The sequence below is a fragment of the Vicugna pacos genome, chromosome 8, assembly GCF_048564905.1.
Source record: "Vicugna pacos chromosome 8, VicPac4, whole genome shotgun sequence".
Lineage (NCBI taxonomy): Eukaryota > Metazoa > Chordata > Mammalia > Artiodactyla > Camelidae > Vicugna > Vicugna pacos.
The window spans coordinates 7657715-7681842 of record NC_132994.1 but is presented as its reverse complement, the minus strand read 5'-3'; the positions used below and the strand labels follow the sequence as shown (position 1 = coordinate 7681842).

The following is a 24128-nucleotide window of genomic DNA, read 5'->3' as shown; positions in this document are numbered from 1 at the left end:
GCTAGGATAGTTTTCCCAAAATATTTACAAAAATAATTCATTAATTCAGTAGGTTAGCATTTGAGAAAGAAACATGACATATAGGAGGTTGAACATTTAATACTCACTGTAGAGAACAGTTCCATTCAAAGCGTTTGTTTTTATCATTAAATAGATGGTAACACTTCTGTTATGTTCCTTCTCTGGGACAAGTTTCAGCTCCTCCAAGAATGTAAAAAAAGGCAGTTCTAAATAGGAATTCCCATTGAATGATGGAAAAAATAAATCTGCATCTGAAAAAAAAAGAGATCATATTAATATAACCTGATGGCATTCTATTGCTAATCAAGTAGATAAGAACATAGTGTTTACAGTTATCACTTAAAATGATTAACACTGATATTTATAAATATTCAATCCAACTTCAGGAAATTTAGATAATTTTTAGATAATAAGGATAACAAAATTTGTGAAGCCATTGTTTCAAATAATTAATCACCAGTCAGGAGAAAAAAACTTGAAGCAAAAAATTTAATTTGTTGTTCATGGATGGGCTGTAAGGGTGAGTAAACACTCTGAAATTGTATGAAATAATCTGTGTCCTTGCATATGTAGGCATAATTGATTTCACTAGATTCTTAAACTATTCTGTGATATAAATGGCTGTACATCAAATAATACACTTAAAAATCCATGAATTTTATTTGATGCAATCACACCTCAGTTAAAAAAAAGTCTGTGACGCAAAAAGATTAGAAATGTATCACAAAGAGGGATTTTATTAATTCATTAATGTTTAGTGCTTTTCAATAATATTCAGATAAGATATTTTGTAAGTAGTATTACTATACTATGCAAGGTGATTAATAATTTTTTAGAGGTATCATTTTAGAATTATTAATCTTTTAAGTAAATTAATCTCATAAAATCTTGAGGCAGGCTCATGAAATTTGGAAAGTATTTTTTTGTCAGACATTGTCTGTAGCCTGGGTACGTTGGACGAGCATAACACATGGGAGGCTGGAAACGCAATTTTATTTTTGTCTCTCTCACAGTGGGGGAAATTTTCTTCGCTTCTGGATGAAAACTTGGCGGTCCCTAGGAGTCTTACCTTCTTTCTAGGTTATGCAGTGATTCAGAAACTAATATCCAGTCTAAGACATCGTTGGACACTTAAATCTTCCCTCAGAGAGGTGCTGCCCACCCCCCTCCGCCCGCCAACAGCTGCAGGGCACTGGCGCTTGGACCCCTGCTGTCTGTCGTCAGAGGCCCAAGGAAGCTCCTTCATGTTCTTTTTCTCTTAGTGCCCCACCCTCAAGCCAGCTGCTGCTTCTGATACTCCAGCTCTGAATGTAGGGAAGGCAAAGCGGGTGGAAAGGAGAGAGAAGTATGCAGAGAGCTGTGAGAGCCGGCCACCCAGACTGCTGTAGGGAGCCCTATCCCCAGCTTGCTCCTCTTCCGCTTCCTAGCTCTTAGCATCGACTCTCCCAGCCTTGGAAATCGCATCACTGTCCACCCATCTCTTCTCAAACTAGTTGGGGTTCCTGTCACCTCTTTCTTAGATCAAACATTGCAACTTTCCTTCTGCTACCACTGCCCTTGTTTAAGTTCTTACTATTTTTCAACTCATCTGTTGGCAACAGCTTCTTTCTAACTGGCCTCCCTCCCCACAGAGACTATTAGCTGTCATCGCTGTGACGTCCGCTTTAGTCAGTTGTAATTAACTAAGATTTTTGATGAAAACCTTCAGTAACTTCCGATCTACCCTGTCCCCTAGACCATATTTCCCGGCATTTGCTGTCACCAAGGAGCATTGAGCCTAATATGCAGTGTGAGGCCAGATGAAAAGGAGAATCTAACAAAATCTGCCCCATCTGTCTTCTGGATGGCTCTCTCTCCCTGGGAAGATCTGCGTTTCACTCATCTCTGCAGCCCCTTATGGCGTGACTAGGTTTGTACATTTTAGGCGAAGCCATTCTTAGACAAATACAAAAATACAGCTTAAACTGTCATTTGTGGTGGTTTTTTTGGGAAAAAAAGGACAGAAAGACATTCTTATAGTTAAAATGGCATAAAGGAAGACTACAGAGATGGGCTTCTAGCCTTTTTTTTTTTTTTGTGGTTAAGCTTTTCACATTATTGGTAAATCCACAAGAAATTTTCTTTATGTGAGGGTTCACCTATGAATGAAACACTTGTAAACCTATAATCAGGTTTACTTATTCTGAGAAGTGGTGAACTCACTGAGAACAATAAAAAGCATAATTCAATTTGCTAAAAAATGCCTTCCACACTGCTTCGCAGGAGCGCGTCTTCTGTGTAATTTAGGCATGTGTGCCTACTTCCTGGCTTACTCCTTCCTTGAGCCTTTATTTTCATAGCTGACAGGTTTTACGAAAATTATGACAGGAAATAACAATTACGAACAATAAACATTTGCTATTGAATTGCTTTCTAACCATATTAATTTTTGTTATCATCATGTTCAGTGGATATGTTGAAAAACAGAACTGCCCTGAATGTGGAAAACAAGATTAATTGGGGTTAGATGGAGTGTTTCCCTGCTGCTTCCAGAAGCCTCTTCAGGCAGTGCTGTTTGAACACACTCCAAATTTATTTTTCTTCCAATTAGAAATGGAAAAAAAAATCCAATATCTTTATATGGAAATCTGTGTTAAACAGCTTACAAAATATGTCCTTCAGTAGTTAATGAGTGGCTTCTGATTATAACATAGACATCTGTAATGTTTAAATGTATTAAAAGATCATATAGATTGATCTAAGTAATTATATTAATTTTTATATGGTTAACAAAATTTAAAATCCATCTGGGTCATGGGAAAATCCAATCAATTAACCCAAAAGAAAGATACATTAAAACCCTAAATTATCTAAAACTCTCAAACTGTCAAAGGAAGGTACGGAACCATAGTATTGAGCTGGAAGCATATTAGGTTAAAAATATGGATGAATTTAATTTTTTTTCACCAAATGTATTTCTATGATATGAATTAGAACATAGTCAATTAATAACAACAACACTTTGAAATTTTTATCCAGGAGAGCACTTTGAAGTACTTTATGATAAAGAAAACAGAAGAGATGAATATTTTTACTCTTAACATAATGCAACAGAGCAATGCAAGTGTTATTCATTCTGAGTAGAAATGGAACACTTTGTCTACATTGTGAGTCATAATCTTTTTAGTCTTATAAAAAGGTGTTCTTGATTGAACCCTAGAAAATGGCATACTAACATACAAACAAAGTTACAAATGCAGTGAATCACAAATTATCCTTATGCCTTTATTGTAATTCCTGGTATTAGAAGAAACATAATATTGTTTGCTATTCCTCCTTTATAATGGAAATAAATTTGATTTACTCAGCAGACATTAAAAATTCATACTCTTGAAATGCTTTCATTGAGTTTTTCTTACTTTCCCCAGAAGGAACATCATATAAATTCTACGACTGAATTTACAGAAAGGAAATAAGACTGATGTAAGACAATTATTACTACATATTTTGTTTTTAGTTTAAAAAATTACATTCTTTCTTTTATGATTCCAATTTTATTAAACTCTGTGATTAAAAAGAATATCACCAGTTAATAAGTCCATATATCTGGCTTTCTGAAGGATTCATTACTGAAAAATAATATATCTAATCAATGATATTGAAAGCCACAAAAGTTATAATTATCTCTCTTATTCTAAAATTATAAAATTAAGTTCCAAGGCCAATGAAATAGAATTAGATGCTATATATATATTAATTGTGAGAAACTTCAGTGTCTTAAAGATTTATATATATAAATATATACAGTATTTATAATATTATGCATAGTACTGTAGTATATAGCACATATAAATTGCACTAAATATTTTTAACACATCACACATTTTTCTTATTTTAGAAGTAAAAAAAATGTTTTAGATTTGGATGGGCTAAATTATTACATTTACTTGGGTAATTTCCCTGTGTTAGACATTCAAGTTTATATTAATTCATAAAAGTCAATCAATTTGTCAAGTGCCTGATAAGAATTATCACTGTATTTCTTTTTAAAACATATATCAAATGTATTATTATTATTTTTTGAAGAATAGGCAGTATCAAATACCCTTGTTGTTCCTGCTAGCACAGCTGCTGTTTTTGCTGCATCTACTTTTCTCCCCCAGAAAAGCACTTGCAAAAATCAGGACAGGACTCATATTTCTCCTATTGACCATAGGCACTTCACTCTTCAATTTAAAGCATGAAGAGTTGCTCTGCATCTGTCCAAGGCATGCACAAGGAAGCAAGGTGTGATAAAAAAAAAAAACCAAAACACCAAACTTTCTCATCCGTCATTGTCACAGCCAATGTAGCAATACTGGTTTTTATCCCTTGGTTTCTCTGTCAAGAATGGCTGATCATCATGATCTGCCCTCTGACCCTCTCAAAAATCTGAAGCTTTGAAGCTATGACCCTGCCTCTTTCCTCTTAGAAAATAAAACCAAGTAAAACATCATTTAGCACGCCAAAAATATCTTCCATGAAGTAAAACTGCAGCTAGGACAAGAAAGATACAAAGAACCATGAACATCTCACACTGCATTTGACATGCTGTCATAATAGCTACCAGTCTGTAGTCTATTTCTATACCTTCTTTCTTCCCTTAGTTTAGAAATTTTCCCTGAGTGATCTCATTTGTTCCCATAACTTTAGCTACTTTTTAGCTTCTGAAAACACTCAAATTTTCATCTTTAGTTCAGATAGCTTCTGACTTTATACATCCAGCTGCCAACTATATGGATCTACGGGGAGGGAATAGAGGCAACCTGAACTCAGTATGTCCAAAACAGTTTTTTGTTTTCTCTCTTTTGAACTTTGATCCTCCTTCTCAATATCAAGTCAATAACATCTTCCTTCTTATTAACACAAATACTTGTTAGATATTCCTACTATAGCCCTTATTCAGCTGCACAGTGATACTTCCCACCGTGACTCACTGTATGATAGCTGCGAGCTCCTTAAACGCAGATATCATGGCTAAACTTTTTTCTTCTAGTTTCACTGAGCTAGAAATGACATTGAGCAACTGTGTATTTAAGGTGTACAGCATGATGATTTGACTTACATACATCGTGAAATGATTATCACAATGTTTATTGAACAAGCAACATCTCACATAGATAGAAAATGAAAGAAATAGTAAATATTTTTTTCCTTGTGATAAGAACTCAGGATTTACTCTCTTAAAAAAATTCATAGATAACATAGAGCAGTGTATACTTATCATGCTGTGCACTATATCCCTACTAATTTATGTTATAACTGGAAGTTTGTACTTTTTGACTGCCTTTATGCAATTCCCCATCCCCCATTCCTCACCTATGCTAATCACAAATCTGATCACTTTTTCTATGAGTTTGTTTTTTGCTTGTTTGTTCTTGAAGTGTAATTGACCTACAACACTATATTAGTTCCTGCTACACAACAGTGTTTCCAAATATTTCTATACATTTAAAAATGATCACCATCATAAGTCTAATTACAATATGTCACCGCACAAAGATATTACATCATTATTGACTGTATTCTCCACACTGCACACTTCACATCTGTGACATTTATTTTGTAACTAGAAGTTTTGTATCTCTTGATCTCCCTCACCTATTTCTGCCCTCCCACTGCCCATTTCCCCTCTGGCAACCACCTGCTTGTGTCTTTGACTCTGTTTTGTTATGTTTGTTCTTTTGTTTTGTTTTTTCAGATTTCACATACAAGTGAAATCAGACAGTATTTGTTTAGATTCCACATATAAGTGAAATCATATAGTGTTTGTCTTTCTTGGACTTACTTCATGTAGCACAATACTATCTAAGTTCCATCATATTGTCTCAAATGGCAAGACTCCATTCTTTTTTCTTGCTGTATACTATTCCATTCTGTTTCTATACAGCTCCTTCTTTATCTGTTCGTCTATTGATGGGCACTTGGGTTGCTTCCCTGTCTTGACTATTGTGAACAATGCTGCAGTGAACACAGAGGTGCATATCTTTCCTAATTAGTGTTTTCATTTTCTTCAGACATGTACCCAGGAGTGGAACTGCTGGATCATATGGTAGTTTTAATTTTTTGAGGAATCCATATACTGTTTTCCATAGTGGCTGCACCAGTTTACATTCCCACTAATAGCGCACAAGAGTTTCCTTTTTTCCGCATTCTCACCAACACTTGTTATCTGCTGTCATTTTTTCAAAACAACTTTACTGTGATATATTATGACTCCTGTACAATCAACTACACATATTTCAGATGTACAATTTGATGAATGTTGATAGAAGTACACATCCATGAAACCATGACCCCAATCAAGATAGCTCACATTTCCATCTCTCCCCAAGAGGTGCAAATTTCTAATTCCCAATTTATCCCTCCCCACCCCCTTTGCCCCCAGTAACTGTAAGTTTGTTCTCTATGTCTGTGAGTCTGTTTCTGTTTTGTAGATAAGTTCATTTGTGTCCCTTTTGTGTTATCTGTTGTCTTTTGGATGATAGCCATTCTGATAGGTGTGAGGTGCAATCTCATTGTGGTTTTAATTTGCATTTCCCTGATGAGTAGTGATGCTGAACATCTTTTTCCTGTGCCTATTGGTCATCTGTGTGTTTGCTTTGGAAAAATGTCTGTTCAGATCCTCTGCCCATTTTTTTAAATCAAGTTGTTTGAGTTTTTTTTTTTTTTTGATGTTTAGTTGTATGAGTTCTTTATGTATTTTGGATATTAGGCCCTTATTGAATATACCATTTGCAAATCTCTTCTCCCATTCATAATGTAGCTTTTTCATTTTGTTGATAGTTTCCTTCACTGTGCAAAAGCCTTTTAGTTTGATGTAATCTCATTTGTATATTTTTGCTTTTGTTTTCCCTGCCTGGGGAGACATATGCAAAAAATATTAGTATGATTAATGTCAAAGAGTATTCTGCCTATGTTTCTTTTCAGAAGTTTTATGATTTCAGGTCTTAAATTTAAGTCTTTAATCCACTTTGAATTTATTCTTGTGCATGGTTTGAGAGAGTGGCCCAGTCTGATTCTTGTGATGTAGCTGTTCAGTTTTCCCAACACCATTTATTGAAGGGGCTTTCTTTTCCCCATTTCATATTTTTTCCTCCTTTGTCATAGATTAGTTGCCCATATGAGTGTGAGTTCACTTCTGAGCTCTCTACTCTGTTCCATTGATTTGTGGGTCTTTTTTTCAGGAGTCATCTGCATGTCCTCTTTGGAAAAATGTCTATGCAGATTCTCTGCCCATTTTTAAATCAGGTTGCTTATTTTTTGATGTTGCATTGTCCTTCTGTTGTGGCGGGTTGGCTACTGTGGGCAATCTCACGGGCGTGGCTGCTCCCTGGTCTGCTTGGCTGCCTGGCCCTTTCTTGTGGGGGGTAGAACTGAGTCATGAAGTGGCTGGCTGTGGAGCTCTGGGCATCTAGGGAAAGTGTGGGCCCACTGGTAGGTGGAGCCATTTTCCAGTATGGGTGGTTGTAAGGCGTCCAAGATCTAATGTTGGCCTGCTGGTGGAAAGGCCAGTTCCTGACGTGGCTTGCTGTGGGGCCCGTGGGGTCCTGAAGCTGGTGTTAGCCTTCTGGTGGGTGGCTCCAGATCCTGGGTGGCAGGCTGAAGGACCCAAGGTGTCAGGAGCTGGTTTTGATCTGCTCATGGGCATGGCCAGTGCTGGTGCTGCTGCCTTGCTGGTGGGTGGTTAGTGTCCTGACACAGAGAGAGTGCAGCTGCAGTGTTCCTGGGGCTGACGTCCATATACTGGTGGGTTGGGCCAGGCCCACGGGATCTCAGGGCTGGTGCCAACCCAGTGGTGTGTGAGGCTGGGTCCTGGGGCTAGTGCCAATGCACTGGTTTGCTGACCCAGGTTCTGAGCCCTCTGGTGGGCAGGCCTAAGTCCCGGAGTGGCTGTGGACTCAAGGTGTCCGAACTGCTAGTGGCTGTGGCTGTGTCCCTCTCTGGGGAACCCCTTGGCCTGTGTTGTCTCAGTACTGCTGCAGTACAGGCGGGGCCAGGTCCCAGCATAATAAGCTAGAGGGAGGATTCCAAAATGGTCACTTGCCTGCACCAGTGTCCATGAGGTAGAACGTGCTCCCCAGAATGGCTTCTGCCCATGTCTGTGCCCCCAGGTGAGCTCCAGGTGCCTCCTGCTTCTCCAGGAAGTTCTCCTAGGTCAGCAGGTGGGTCTGACCCAGAGTCCTTTCAAATTACCGCTTCTGCCCTGGGTCCTGGAGTGTGTGAGGTTTTGCGTGTACCTTTTAAGAATGGAGTCTTTATCTCCCATGGTGCTCAGGCTTTCCTGAAATGAAGCCCCACTGGCTTTCAAAGCCAAACATCTGGGGCTCATCTTCCTAGTGCAGGACCCCTGGGCTGGGGAGCTCGATGTGGGGATCAGAGCCCTCACTACTTGCGGAGAGCCTCTGGAATTGTAATTAACTTCCCACTTGTGGGTTGTCCACGCAGGGGTAAATGTCTTGACTATTCAGTTTCTATTCAGTGATTTACTGTGTGATGATACATTGCTGATAATACCTCTATTAGACAGTACCTGGAAAATAGAATGTATCTAGCCGCCTTGGTTAGATACATGGGTGCTAAAGGATGGGAAATATGTTCCTGTGAAATATGTTCCTGACACTTAGGAAATTTTTGTGGGTTCTTTCATCCAGAGCATATAGAATAGCCCTGCCCAGAGCCAAAAACAATGTATAGCTGCCTGGCAGATAACTTTCTATCATGGAGAAAGCTGAGGACCAATCTGACTCCCCAAAAACGATGTGGTGGAGAATGTGAAAGAATTTGCTTCTTTTTGTGTACTGCTTTGTCTCTGCCCAAGTCATATATTCAAATTATTATTTTATATAGACAATTTTTTCTTTCTGATTTTTTGACTTCAATTCTGGAATCATTGTCCTTATTCTGGATGTTCTTCCTTTTCAAGTTGCTTTAGTGAGTATTTCTTGCTGGTAAAACCTCTCAGTTTTTTTTTTTTTCCCCTGAAGATGTATTTATTTGCACTATATTCTTCAATGAAAGTTTAGCTGTGCAAACATTTGTAGACTGATCTTTAGTTTCTCTCTGCAGTTTGAAGGTTTTATTTCTCTCTTGGTTGAATTCCATTGTTGATGTTTTCAAACAATTAGAAATGGGCGAAAATAATTAAGGATGCTATGCATTCTCTTTCTACCCACTCCATTTTCAACTTCTCTCACATATTTGCTTTGTCTCAATCAGATCTAACTTCATGTACTTTATTCTTTTCTCAGCTATATCTAATCTTCTATTTAATTTATCTATTACATTTTCAATGATTATATATTTGATTTCATTGCCTGGAATTTTGCGATAGCCTTTTTTCTGCCTTGCTTGTTGTTAAATTTCCTCTTGTATTTTCTTCAGCATTTTATATGGAGTAATTTTATTTCTGAATTTAATAAATCTAACATTCAAAGTCCTTGGGGATATAATGCTGCTTTTTGAAGTAAACAAGGAGGTATGTTTTAACTGACATTCTGTTTTTTTAAAATTGTGGAGTTAATTTTGATTGGTGTTTATTGATGAGTATCCATGGAGACCTGATTTATGGAATTCGGATTAGTAAATTTGTGGAATTTGGATTGCTTCTTTCAAATATCTTAAGGTTTTCAAATGAGACTTCAATAATTATTGAAGTATAGTCAGTTTACAATCTGTCAATTTCTGGTGCACAGTAACATATTCCAATCATACATACACATACCGATACTCCTTTCCATATTCTTTTTCTTTTTTCTTTCTTTTTGCTTCCTAGTTTTATTTTATTTTTTAAACATTTTTTATTGATTTATAATCATTTTACAATGATGTGTCAAATTTCAGTGTAGAGCACAATTTTTCAGTTATACATGAACATACATATATATTTATTGTCACATTTTTTTCCATAAGATCTTGTGTATATTTCCCTGTGCTATACAGTATCATCTTGTTTATCTAGTCTAGTATTCTTTTTCATTATAGGTTACAAGATACTGAAAATAGTCCTCTGTGCTATACAGAAGAAACTTGTTGTTTATGTTTTATATTAATTTCTAGTTTGAAATTTCCTCAACCAAAGTTGAGGACTGTAAATTGGAATTGTAAACCTGCATGAGGGCAGGGACATGGAAGAATTCTTGAAGAGGGGTTAGTTACAAACCTGTGGCCACGGTGTCTGAACCCAACGACTTTCTTTTCACCTCTCTTTGCTAACAGGTTCTTTTCCCCCTCAACTTTCCACTGAGTCTGAAGTTCCTTGGGGGTATAAACTTTATGAAGAATGCTCAGTTTCAGCTCTGGACTCTGTCCAGACACAAAAATCTTTCTTTATAGCTCATGCTGCCCTTAAAACCCTTATCTCCAGATACCTGAGACCAGGAAGTGTTCTGGTTTCACTGTTTGTCACACTTTTTTTGTAGAACCTTCTCTGGCTTTTGGCCCTTAGTGCTTCTCTTTATTTTTTTAACTCTGAGAATAATTATCTGAACTTGCCTAAGCTTTGAAAAGGATGCTCATTGTATTTTGCCCAACATTGTAATTGATTTTAAGTGGGAATGTTTTTCAGAATATCTCATTCCTGCTGCTGAAAGTAGAATCTTGGTGCCATCATCTTTGCTGTCAAGTAGGCTATACGGAACCTCAGGGAAAGTTCCATCTCTCTCAATTAGACTTATTTAGAGAACAACAGTAACATTTCTCTAGGGGCACGGAAGAATCCAAAAGTGTTTTAATTTACAGAATATACCCAGTTTTCTGCCCCCATATTTCTTATGTCTATATATTTATGAATGCATGCATGCACGTGCATAAGAGCAAAGCAAAAACAAAAAGAAAACAGAACAAAAGAGAAACCACACATTTCACAACATAAGAAAATGACTTTGTTATATATGTTATATCTTTTATGTCTCCAAGAATATGATAGATTGATAATTTGTATTGTTTGTAGATAATTTTGGAGTTAAGTGTGAAGTATATTATTCTTGTTTATATTTTATAAATAATGACTACTTTCATTGAATATTAAATTTCCTAGAACTTCAAAAGTATGGATAGAGTACATAGAGGTTTGCTGGAATGAGAACATTTTAACACATTTAAGAAAAAGACTAGGAATGAATTTCAAATTATTGAAAAATAAGTAACTATCATTTCAAGGGTGAATTTTAGCAGACCTTCCTACTATTAAAATAATAAATATTGGAGGGGAAAGTATAGCTTAGTGGTAAGACTGTGTGCTTAGTATGTACAATTCCTGGGTTCAATCCCCTGTACCTCCATTAAAAAAATAAAATAAAATGATAAATATTGATAATAACACTGCTAACTCATAGACATAAACTGTAATTTTAAAAACTCTTTCCCTATGGCAAAACCAAGGTGACTGACCAGCCAATCAGAAGATACTGATTATATCAAATACTTCTAAAATGTGTTCTCTAAGTATAGCCATTGCTTGTGATAAACTGTAGTATCATAAAAACATATTTTTCAAATATATTTACTCCATCAAATGCGCATGTTAGCATTAATTTAATGTGTTTTGTTTTGAGGCTAGCTAGACTATAAGCAAAAAAATCTAAAGTTTTGTATAATAATTTTTAAAATATTGAAAAAATTCTTGTGTATTTGAATCACATTATTCTGATTATCATAAGGATTATTTGGGGTAACTGTTAAAATGACATAACCATATGGATTTAAAGTTACAATATTAATAAAATAATTCACATAATTAAAGATAAGTCCCTTTTTGTTATCAGTACACTTCTCAGAAATAAAATATGTCTTTTTGTCAAATGTTTCAAATATTCATAGTGATTTTTTTTTCAACCTGTAATTTACCAAGTTTATAGAGGCCAGGACATTCGCTTGCAACAGAAAGCATCATTGTCTAACAGACAAAATTTGAATTATGATAGAGAAGAAACGAAATTTAGTAAGCAGAGGAAAAAGGTGCCCAACAGGATAGGATACCATGACAACAGGGACAGTTTGAAGACTGGATGGTGACAGAACAGGGTGGTTTGGACCAATCTGCAGGAAGCAGAAACATGGTGGTCATGAGAGAAAGCGTGTTTCCAACATTGTAAACTAGATGAATAACTTATCAACAAACAAAAACACAAAGCCACACCCTAACATGAATATCATTGTTAAAAGCTTGCAGTTAAAAGATTTTAAAATCCTTAACTGAGATATGGACGCTTAAACACTCATTCATTTAAAAAATATTTCAAGTCAGCTTTGCTCAAGGCACAGGGAGGATTCAAATGCATCAGATGCAGATCTATGATTCAGTAAGTTTCCACTCCAACTGGGAAAATGAGTTGATTAATTAATTGGTTATTCCATCCAGCAATTAATGAGCTTATTATATCATGAGAAAGAGGGAGGAGTCTGAGCAGGAGTAACAGTGGAACAGCCTGGTAGGTATACAGAGAAAAGGCTAAAGTTCAGATGACCAGGAGGACAGGCTGTGTGAAGGAGAGTCATGGACAATAGACTTGGAGAGGCAGGAGGAGGACCCTAGCGGGCTGGCATGCCAGAACAGAGGTTAACCTTCATTCTGCAGCCAGAGACCATTAGACATTGATGAGCAGAGAAGAAGCACAATTAGAATTGTCCTTCAGGACTACAAAGGTCTCAGCAATGTACAGATAGCTTCCACCAGGAAGAGACGGAAGTTGTGAATTCAGATTAAAAAGCTGTATCAGTAGTTCAGTTGGTGAAACTGAGGGTCAAATCCGGGATGCTGACGCTAGCAAAAGAAAGGAGGGAGTAGATGGGGGAGGACTTCCTGAACTAGGAGGGACAGGACTTGGCAATGGGTAGACTGTGGGTTAAGGTGAAACGAGATCTCAAGAGGAAAAGTAATGTTAAGTCCGAATAACTTGGATAATGGAAGGGATGGAAGCTAGACCCGGACACCCAGGAGGAAGAGGAGTTTAGTGGTGGGAGGGCAACGAAGTCAGTTTGTACATTAGATTTTGTGATGCTTATGGGATATCTGTGTAAAAGTAACCAGCAGATGATTAAAAATATACGTGTACATCGGCACACAAACATGTGTCCAGGTGTACACGCATGTGCAGTAGCATGGGGAAGGAAACAAAACGCCACTCATTTCCCGCTCCGCTGCCTAGTAATTAGCTAAAAGTAACTCCTCAGGCTTGGGTGTACTGTTGGTGGGAATGAGATGAACTCAGTGACAACCAGTTGACTTTGTTGGACCTCTTTGGGCTCTCTTACAACAGCAGACAATGCAAAGCCTCTGGTGTTTACAAGAACTTGGTAGCCAGTCACCAATTTGCATTTTCCTGGACTCAAATCAAAAATGGTGATTTGAGTCCAGGAAAATGCAGCTGTTCAGGTTAAAACTCAGTTACCTGTCTTCCACCAAGTTTATTTATTTATTTTTTAAATGTAGTAGCTTCCAAACTGTTGCTGGTCCACAACGTTTCCACTAGTTCCCTTCAGTGTTTATCTGGTCACAACAATTTGTCTTGGCAGCCCTGTCCCTCAACAGTTTGATTGTTAAGTCAGTTCTATGTAGAAGCCGGAGACATTGCTTATTAGTTGTGTGTCCCAGACTTAGATAGAAAAATATGATCAACACCTATATTCACGTCTCCAATACAGGTAATTTGGTGTGTCTGAGATGGTGAGTGGAATGGAGTGGGGAGTAGGGGAGGGAGAGAGAGAGGAGGGGGTAGGGGAGAACAGGGGAGGGGACGGGACAGGGAGCAGGAAGACTCAGGATCATCCTTTTAATAAAGGCTAGCTTTTTTTTCTCTACTTTTTAAATTGAGTACAGCCAGTTTACAATGTTGTGTCAATTTCTGTTGCACAGCATAATGTTTCAGCCATACATGTACTTATATATATTTCTTTTCATATTATTTTTCATTATAGGTTACTACAAGATATTGGATATAGTTCCCTGTGCTATACAGTAGGTCCTTTTCGTTTATCTATTTTATATATAGTAGTTAAGCTAGCTTTTATTGAGCACTACTATGTGCCAAACAATGCTCTCCAAAGCACTATGATTACCTCTTTTTTTTTTTTTTGAGAAGACAGCTGAGACCTTTAAGCCTCTTTAAAAAGAAATCAGTTTTTTGAATATTGCCCAGTTAGAAATGTTGGCCTTTGAGAATGACTGCTGTTTATTCATTCTAAAACTAAGGCTCTTCAACGTACTGCCTGACTCTCAGAAAGTTATGGAAGGCTGACTGCCGCGTTTCCCATTTCCCCCCGATTTCTTCTCATCGCTGACCCTGTAGCCTTGAAGACCCTGTTGTTTGAACCCCATCATCTCCATGACATTCCTTCCATGCTACTCTAACAGTAATAATATCGGTCATGTTCTGAGCTCTTGTTGGTGTGAGAACTTTGCAAAGAACTATTTTTACATGAATAATCTATTTTAATCCTCAGTGCAACCCTGTAACTGTCCCCTTTTACAAATCAGGAATCAGTGGCTTGGAAAGGGAAGTAAACTGTGCAAAGTCACCCAGCTAGGAACTACCCCAGGGAGACTCTGTCACTCCAGAGGCCCCCTTCTGAGTCTCTATAACATACATGTTACTGCCACTGCACTCAGCAAAGCCTTTCTTTTGCACTGATCTTCTCATGGGCCAATACAATGTGCTTTTGTACTTTGCCAGTTTTGGACAGGAAGTAGCTACCTCTGTAAGCACTGCTCATTAACCGAGCATCACTACATCTTTCCTCCTCACCTTGAAGCCCATGATAGTTTTGCTAGTGTGTCACAGGCATGGAGTCTTCCTTTCTTCGAGTCCGGCTACAACCTGGCATTAACTGTGTTACTCTAGAGCTTTTCACCTTCGGCAGCCCTCATCATTATTCAGTCCTTTGTCCCACTCATTGGTCCTTCCATCACTCTGCTCACTTTCTCTGTAACTTGCATAGGCATTTTTCAAGAATTAGACATCTACGTAACATGAAAATAATTTTAGTTTTCTAGTCGTTTTTGAGGTCACTAATGCAATACCAAAGATAGGATTAGGAAGTTACCTCAAGCATTGTAAATAAGCACAAATTCTGAAAAAGTTAAGGCATAAATGGCTACAAACAGCAAGGAATTATGACTCTTAACTACATGAGCAAACTATTTCACTAGTTGAAATGCCTCAAAAGCAATAAGAACTTGGGAAATGAAGGTCAAAATTCAGAGATAAACCCTAAAAAGGCTCAGAGAGTTCATTCAATAGGCTCAAAAGTGAAAGAAAAAAACTACATTAGGAAGTCCATGAATTGCCTCCACTTATGTGCCTGGTCTTTTTATCCATGGCCCATATGACAGCACAGTGTCATTCAGCTAAACGGCTTTGATTCTGGCTAAGAACTCTGAGTACAAAAGCACTTGAATGTATGGGCAATTGTTGGGTTCAAGTGTAGGGCAAGCAATTGGTATGAAAATAAGAAAAAGTTTAAAAGTTCATATTGTAAACCAATTTCCCCTCTCCTATTAAAAACTAGTGGGACAGAAAACTGCTTCCAAAGAAACCCCTTTGAAATCACAGCTAGAGATTGCAAACATACTGTTTAGCTGGTAGGCCCTCTTTGTCTTCTTTCTATAGCTGGATACACACTTCTGTTGGATTAAGGATAAAAATACACTGTAAAGTGCTACACAGTATGAACCTGGCGATTAATGCTATTTTGTGCACACAGAAGCTAAAGAATCGTTTTTGGAAAAGTAAGCATGGAGGCAATGTGAAAGCTTTCTCACTCCTTCCCCTTTCTATACTTTATCTGACATCAATTATGCAGATATCAGGGGTAAAGAATGAAGTAAGATATTAAATATATACACGTACACACTAATACTTTGTGTGTATGCCTATGTCTATATCGTGCTTAGACATACTCTTAGATTATTCCATGTTGACCTTTGGTTGCCAGATTTCTTGGATCCAGTGCTGGGTGAATAGGGAGACTGACTTTGCATGTGTCTAGATAAGGAGTTGGGTTTTGAACAGTTGTCTCTGATACTTGAAGAGAAATCCAAGTGAAGATGCCTATATCATGTTTGTTGACGCTATGGGCTTGAAGTTGAGAGGTTTGGTCTATTTTGAAGATACAAATTTTGAACTTAAAGGGATATTCCTAGGGAAGCTGGACAATGAAACTGGAAGAGAATTCTTATGTAAATTAATGGGTAGATTAAAAGGAAAATGAAGTTTAAGATCAAGACCTAGGAAACTGTGAAGAAAGAGGGGAAATAGCGACGGAGGCTGAAAAGGGACATGGGCATCCCCGGGGGTGTGGCGTTAGAGGGGACAAGGAAGGCATCTTTCGGGAGGAGAGGACCCTGGACTGCACAAAAAGCTGCTAGATCAGCCTATGTTATGGCAGAACTAGGAGGTCAGGATTTAGAACTACAAAAGCAGACTCAACAAGTGAACGTTTTCTTTGAGGAAAGGGAGAAACGTCTCGGGGCCACACGTAACAGGATTCTTGGGAGGATTTTATTTAATGGGAAGACAAGAGTAGTTGAAATGCTACTGAGAGGACTTAGTAGAACAGAAGAAATTGAAGATACAGGAGAGTGAATATTTTACAGTTTCTCTAAAGGAGAGAGGGGATACGTTCTGCATGTCTTAGCATTCTTAGTTGCAAAAATCAAAATTCACTCTCACTAGTTCAACTAAAATAAAAGAATTGCACCTGATTGGTAGAGCCTCTGTCATGTTTATGCCCTAGTTGTAAGGCAGGTGGAAATTTGAACCATATGTCATGTTACAGAGGCAAGTTTCATAATATGGAACTTTACAAAACATAGATAAATTATTAAAAACCATTGTTCATTTACTACAGGAGAAATATTTACCATAAGAGCCTATATATGGTTGGAAAATTAACATTAGTAGCTTAGACATTTCCTCTGTGTTAATGGAGAGAAGAAATAATAACTGGATGATGGTCTAAAAGTCAGTTTTGAGAGATGCTATCTGAGGGCAGTAATTTTCCTTGGAGAAGTAAGACATAAATTCATCCTCTGAGACTAAGGGGGATAGAGAAGGTCTGAGGCATGAGGATGTGGAGAATATTTAAAATAGTCATTGTGGAGACTGGGGAAGAAGGCTGAAAAAGCAGACATAATATTTACGAGCTGTGTAGATGGATCAACGTGGGTGGGTGACCATGAATGTATAGTGGTACCAGGTTTCCTAATTCGGTGGTCTTATTTTTAAAGAATAATCAGAGGCAGGGTGCTGACATAGAAAAGATGGATACCCAGATCTGAATTCTGTTTGGCAGGTATAGAAAATGGTAGAGAAGAGTAGGAAGTTAAAGGTATTAGAAAGAGATCTATCATAAGTCTACAAATGCCAAATGAGTTCATGCAGCCCTGCATTGCCATCGGCGAACATTATCATGTTGAACCGGAGGTGTGCTTGAACCATTAGTAGCCACACGTAAGGATGGACATTCATCTCTATCACATATCCCATATGATGTGGGTTGACCTGTTATTTCAGCCTATTAGGATGTTTTGACTTTGATTCTGTCATCCCTCATATTCACTTTTCTTCCAAGCTGTGCTTCACTTAGAAATTTGATAAACAGACTATATCTCCATTCAAGTAACTGATGAAAATGTTGAGCAGGACAGGCTAGTTATATATGTTAAAGAAATTAACCCAAATCCTTAGATATGTGAACTTGAGTAATCTTTTTTTCAATGATAGAATCATAGAATTTTACACCTTTTCTCTCCAACCCCATTCTTAATTCTTTCACAGCTGAGCAAGCTGATGCTAAAGGAAGTAAATGATGTCCCCAAGTCACCTACTGGTGGTAAAAGTTCAGGATCAGAATTGAGTTTTCTGATAATCAACCCTGGGATCAGTGACTCTTCACATAACTTCTCTTTTCCCTTATATGAATCAAATTATTTTCAAATTTAAAGATTTTCTACATTTTAAGTAAATTTTTATTTTCTATTAATGAAAGTAGAATAAGATCACTATGTCTTCAGTCAAATTGATTCTCCACTTTTTAGCAATTCTTTTTGATACAATGTTACTTTAAATAAGGTCCCAAGGAGAATGTTACATTCACATCATCTGTCTGTCCCCCAAGATTATAGTTAGAAGATAAATATTGCATTGGCCTTGTGACAATAGAAATGCAAATTAAACTGAAATTTGAGTTCTGTAATTATAAAGCAACTTTTCATTCTCTCTTAAAGCTATGCTGACTGGAAACTACTGTCTTTGTAGCTATTGGCTGATAGACAATAAATTGAGCATTTTCTCACAATTAACATTCAAATTGTAATATAATATACAAAATTTTATTAGAAAATATTTTTTAGTCTGTAAGTTTAATTATAGTGTAATGCTAAGCTATAGACTTTTATAAGAGTAAACCTCTCTGTCTTTTTTTCCAATTGAGAACAAATAAGGATTTAGATTTAAGAATGTTTTCACACTCATTTAATCACTGCAGCACAATAGCATAGGTTTTGAAAGCCATTTTGGGGTTTGAATTTCAGATTTGTCTCATAATAGTTGGTTGTAGTCAAAGAGGGTTATATAGTCTTTTAGCTTTGTTTACTCATATGTGAAATAAGATTGTACCACATGCCTCACTGGGCTGTGAGAAGTAAATTAACTGTATGATATTTTAAAGTATAAAGAACAATCCATATTTTATGATACTCGTTCAGCAAACAGGAGATATATTTCTTGAGTTCCTAGAAGTAGAAAGAATGGAGGAAAAAAAAAATCCTACACACAGAGTCTGTTCTCTTTTCTGGATGGAGTTAGTTTCCATTATAAATTTCACCACTGTAAGTAGCTACAAATGCAGCAAACAGAATTTTGGTACCATAATTTGTATTGCAAGATGTGATCACGACTATATTCTTTTGTATATTGTGAACAAAGAAGAACAAAGAGTGTGGCTCACCACCCAGTTCTACAAGGGTCAACCCACAGCCGGCACCCACCAGCAGAAGGCACAGATTAAGCAAAGCAATAGAGGTTCTACAAACATAGGGGGAAACCAGCTCTGCTGTCTTTGGTGTGCACCATCGCAGAAGTACAAGCGTATTTTATTTCTCATGGTCGCTTCACAGCTCTTTTTTCTGGACCATCACAAAATTAACCTTTCCTATGATTAACTTTCTATGCTTAAATTTACTTTGAACTTGGTGCCCACAGAACACTTAACAAAATAAAATCTCATTAATGCTTTAACATTATATTTGGACCTGAGCAAATTTACCATTATTAATGTGTTCATTTTTTTTTAAAGCTCAAATCTTCTCAGACAACAAAGCAAATAACAACCAAAACAACAACAATCAAAATCTTACTAAAAACGGCCTATTCAGACTATTCTTTGAGATCTTCTTGTTGCTAAATTTTAAGAAAATCAAATAAAAATGTAGAAGATGATAACACAGATCAGAATTCTTTAGAAATGCCACATGATTGTCATTAAAACATTACTTTTTGATGGGTTTCTTTAAGCCTCTGTGTGTAAACTGGTATTTATTTTCAAATCTAGAACTAGAAATAGGATTCGGGAGAAACAGAACAATGTTACCAAGGTAGCAATTACTGGATATTATTACGTAAAAGGTTCTTCAATAGACATTTTATAATTATTATTATATTTAGCCATCTAATTCTGTGAGCATATTAGTTTTCTATTATTTCGTAATAAATTTCCACAGACCTAGTAACTTAAAACAAGACAAATTTATTCTTTCACGGTTTCCACTAGCTGGAGTCTCTGCTCAGGGATGCGCTGGATGAAATCAGTGTTGGGGGAAGGGCTGTTGTCTTATCTGGGCCTAAGGGACCTCTTCCAATCTCACTGGTTTTTGGCAAATTCATTTCCTTTTGGATGTAGTAGTGAGAGCCTTTTTTCTTGTTGATTGTCAATTGCTCTCAGCTCCTAGAGGTCCCTTGCAGCTCCCTGCAGTGTGACCCCCCATAAGTGGCCACAGCATGGGTGTTTGCTGTCCTGCAGACCAGCAAGCGTGCATCCCTCCAGTTTCTCCCTTTAGCTTCAGTCTGGCAAACTTTACTATGATCAGGGGTGACAATGCCGTCACATTTTGCCTTATAATACAACCTGACCAAAGAGTGACTATCTTATATTCACAGGTTCCACCCACATTCAAGGGGTGGGGATTCTACCAGACAGGAACCCCAGGGGCAGGAAACCTGGGTGCCATTTTAGAATCTACCTACTACGGCTATGTGCATGTCCTTCCATTTTCCAGATAAGGGATTTAGGACTTAGAAAGCTTAGTGATTTGCTGAAATTCACACTGCTAGCATGTGGCAGGGGTAACAACATTCAACATCCTCTAGAGGCCTAATGATACAGTAACCAAGTTTCCCTTAATAGAATTAATAAACTTTCTCAGTTTCAATTCTCAGATCTGTACAGAAGACTTTCAAATTTGTATTTTAAATCCTGATGCTTTGCTCGAGCAATAGGTCCCTATCTCTAGGCATCTTCTGCAATTTTGTAATTTTATGACGCAGTTCAAAATCGACTCATCCAAAATCAATTTCAAGAAATTACCCCTCCGAAAGTCCCAATTTCTGTGAGGTGCATCACCATTTTCTTTGCCCGTGTTGCCATCTCTGCACTGCCCTCTGCATCGCTGCACTGTGGACTAGTCGAAGGCTGATATCCCTCGTCTACCACAGGGCTCATCTACTGACAAGGATTCGTCAATGCCTGTTTTTGTTTGGTGCCCAGGGCTAGTCAGTAAGCAATTTTTTTTTACTTCTTGGTTTGCAATATGTCTAACATCCATCTGTTTGGCTTCATTCCCAGTGGCATTACACTTAGTAACGATAACATATGATTCACCCTTCTTTTTCTGGGTAAGCATTCTTTTGTAATTATTTAGTAATGTAGTAACTGATTTCCAAATGCTGTAAGCATGTATAACTTTTAATTTGTGGTAGCATTTCAAATACATTTAATTTACTTTAAGAAGTAGAATCCAATAGTAAAAAATTAGTATGTAAAAATGAATTACAGAAATGTTGCCAACAGTCTAAGATTAGAAGAATTACTATTAGTAATTAATAGATTAATAATTGAATTACTGTTTTATATATATAGGACCCACTTTTATAGCATAAGCATCTTTTCTCCAGAAGAATGCTCCCTTTAGAAAAGTTGTTTCTGGATATAAGTTAGTAAACTAATGCCTTTGGTAAGCTTAGGCAGCTCTAGATTTCTGAGCGTCTGCAAGGACTTCCTGGGTTGAATGTTAGCTGATATGAGTAAACACACCTAATATGCACCAGCATTTTACGTTATTAAGGAAGCACACTGGGGAGCAGCTGTCTTTGTGGAGCCTAGAGCCAGGCTTCCTGAGTGTCCACTCTTCCTGCTCACTGTCTCTGGTTTCCTGTCTGTGACCCTGGGGAAGATACTTGACCATCTGTGTCTTGGCTTTCTTTTTTTCTAAAAAGAAACAGCAATAATAGTGTCTATCTCACAGATATGAGATATGTTAGAAGAATGAAATGAACTGATAGTTGAAGAATTTAGGACATTCTCCTCTACTTTGTGATCATTATATAAACAAACAAATAAGCAGAGGATGTTGGATATTTTAAAGATTAATTTTTCCTAGACTGTGCAAATGTAGTTCTAGTTTAAGGATATTTAAAAATATCCATTTAAAAGCTTCCCATTTATGACTCAATAAATAATGTAGTAACTTTGATTAATAATTATCCAGGACAGATAATGGAGATGTTTACAAAGCATTTTTTAGGAACAGAGAAAATGAAGTCTCATACTATTATCAATATTATATTAAAATTACCATGTTTATCCCTTATTATTTTATGTTATTAATTTTCCCATACCAGGTCCAATTTTTTGGGGAAACAAATTTCTTGAATGCTTTATCTTTAAGCAGACTTTTTTTTTTTTTGAAGAATTTTACCATGGTAGTTAAATTTCTCTAAACAACAAGCTTAGTTCAATAATCACAGGGGCAGAAATCAAATCTATTTGTTCACAGGAAGAGAGTCAGTGGCACAGGAAGGGAGACACAGACTTGACCTGAACCTTTTAGCAACCTTGCATTAGGAGAGAGACAGCTTTATCACTCCTAACTGCCAGCTGTGGGCTCGATGTGAGCTGGATATTTTTCAGATTAAATCAAAAGGCAGGAATTGGGTCATAAATCCTATGGCGTTCTGGTCAGGGAAATACACTGAGAAACAAAGCGAGATGGCTGCCCTGAGTGTTGCCTCCAGGGCCTGGCCAAAACAAACGACAAGATACAGGTACAAAATTAAAATTGATATAATTAAGTTACAGAGTAATTTCAGTCTCAAGGTCCCCATTCAAAGACTGTGCTTTTGGTTTCAAAGGTACCCACAGCAAAATTTCTTTGCAGAGCCCCCATTTCCAGGATCCACTGAAAATTCTTTCCTTGGGCTCAGTAAGGCATTGGGATGTGTCAGTGCTGTCTAATTTTACAGCTATTAGATAAGATGATAAGGCAGCTGGGACACTTGAAGGCAAAGCGTCCAACCTGGGATTTCGCCATCTTAAAGAAAATAAAAGCGATGTGGGAAAGAGCAAGTCCCATGGAACAAGATGAAGAAAAGCAAGGGGAAAGTAGACGGACAAAAAAGACATTTAAAGCAAGGAGTCTCCCAGTGTCTTATTTTCATTTGAAAGCTGTAGCCAGGAGCAGAGTTTCACTTTGTTTTGGCAGGTTAGAAATATGTCATTAGTTCTTATTTTACTCGAAGTCAGTATGAGAAACATATTGATAATATGAGATTCTCCCTGCTCTCTCCCCTCCACGCTCTGGCCTTTCCCTTACACTCAGATGCTCCTCTGCTTGTCTACTTTGTCTTCTCTCTAGGGGAACGTTTTGAAAGTTGGCTAGAAACAAATGAAAAGTACATTCTCCCTGACAAGTGTTAAACATATTGATCCAAGTATCTAGTGCAACAAATGTACTTGACCTCTTTGGAGCATGAACCAAATATCCACTGACTGAGTAATCATTTCCACAGGCCTGAATTTTAACATGTTTAATATTGGAGTAACTGGAGTTCGATGGAAAACAAATATTCATGCCATATACAATTTTGAAGATATTGAAGGCTCCCCCGGGCCATGAATTATGAATTATTTAAATAGCTTATCATAGAGCATGGCAAGTTATTTTCTTACGTAAGGTGTTTCTAGACGCTGTATCAGTGACTCTCAATGATGGCAAGTCTCTTGATCACTGGTATATTCAAAGTATATTCAATGTAATGCTATGCTACATTTTATCATGTAATCTTCAAATATTCAAATAGAATCAGAAATTCCAGGCAGCATGGCATTATCAAAACAGGGATGAAGGAGTGTGTCATGAGCAGGGAGAGAATGGGTGAGGAGACATAGCTGGAGGGCTCCCAGCCTGCCTTCACCCCGGACCTCAGTGGTGCTGGGGTTTGTGCCCCGGGGGTGAGGAGCACTCTGTGCAGTGAAGGAGGCAGTCTCTCCTTCAAGAAGGTGGTTAATATTGTCTTGCCTTGAACTAAGACAAGTCTGGTCTGAATTCAAATATCTTTTGGAATGTATTTCTTGTGGCAGAATGGTCCCCGATCCAAACTTGGGGTCCGGCGGAGAGACGGATGATAGCACACACACCAAGGGGTGGGTGAGGGGCTTGCTCTCACACAACAAGGCTTTCTGGGGATTACAAGGCGGGCCTCCCAAGTCGGGATGAAGTTTCTTGAGAGGGGAGGGAAAGGAGCCTGGCTGGGTTTTAGGGTAGTTAGTGGGTGGGGTTGGGCTGAAGGGTCCAGTGTGTGGGTCTGGGCTTGTGTGCTTGAATTTCCCACTATTTCAAAAGGAAGGGACCCCCAATCTTTCCTATCAGCATGCTCAAATATGAGGCATCAAGAGAAGAGACAGTGAGGTTTATAAGTTACCAGCAAACATCAGAAAATAGAATCAGACCCCTTACCGTAAATTGCCAGTCAGTGAGGGCGTATTTGCATTATTCTCTTCTATATGAGCTTACTGCTTAAGTCCTCTCAATATGT

At 37.6% G+C, this 24128-nt stretch overlaps 1 protein-coding gene across 1 annotated transcript in view; it reads right to left on the bottom strand.

The window, feature by feature from the left end:
• Positions 1 to 24128, bottom strand: part of EYS (eyes shut homolog) — a 1174088-nt gene that overhangs the window by 211182 nt on the left and 938778 nt on the right. Inside the window, 1 exon segment of the mRNA XM_006211933.3 lies at positions 108 to 272. Within this exon segment, the coding sequence (XP_006211995.2) occupies positions 108 to 272 (165 nt within the window).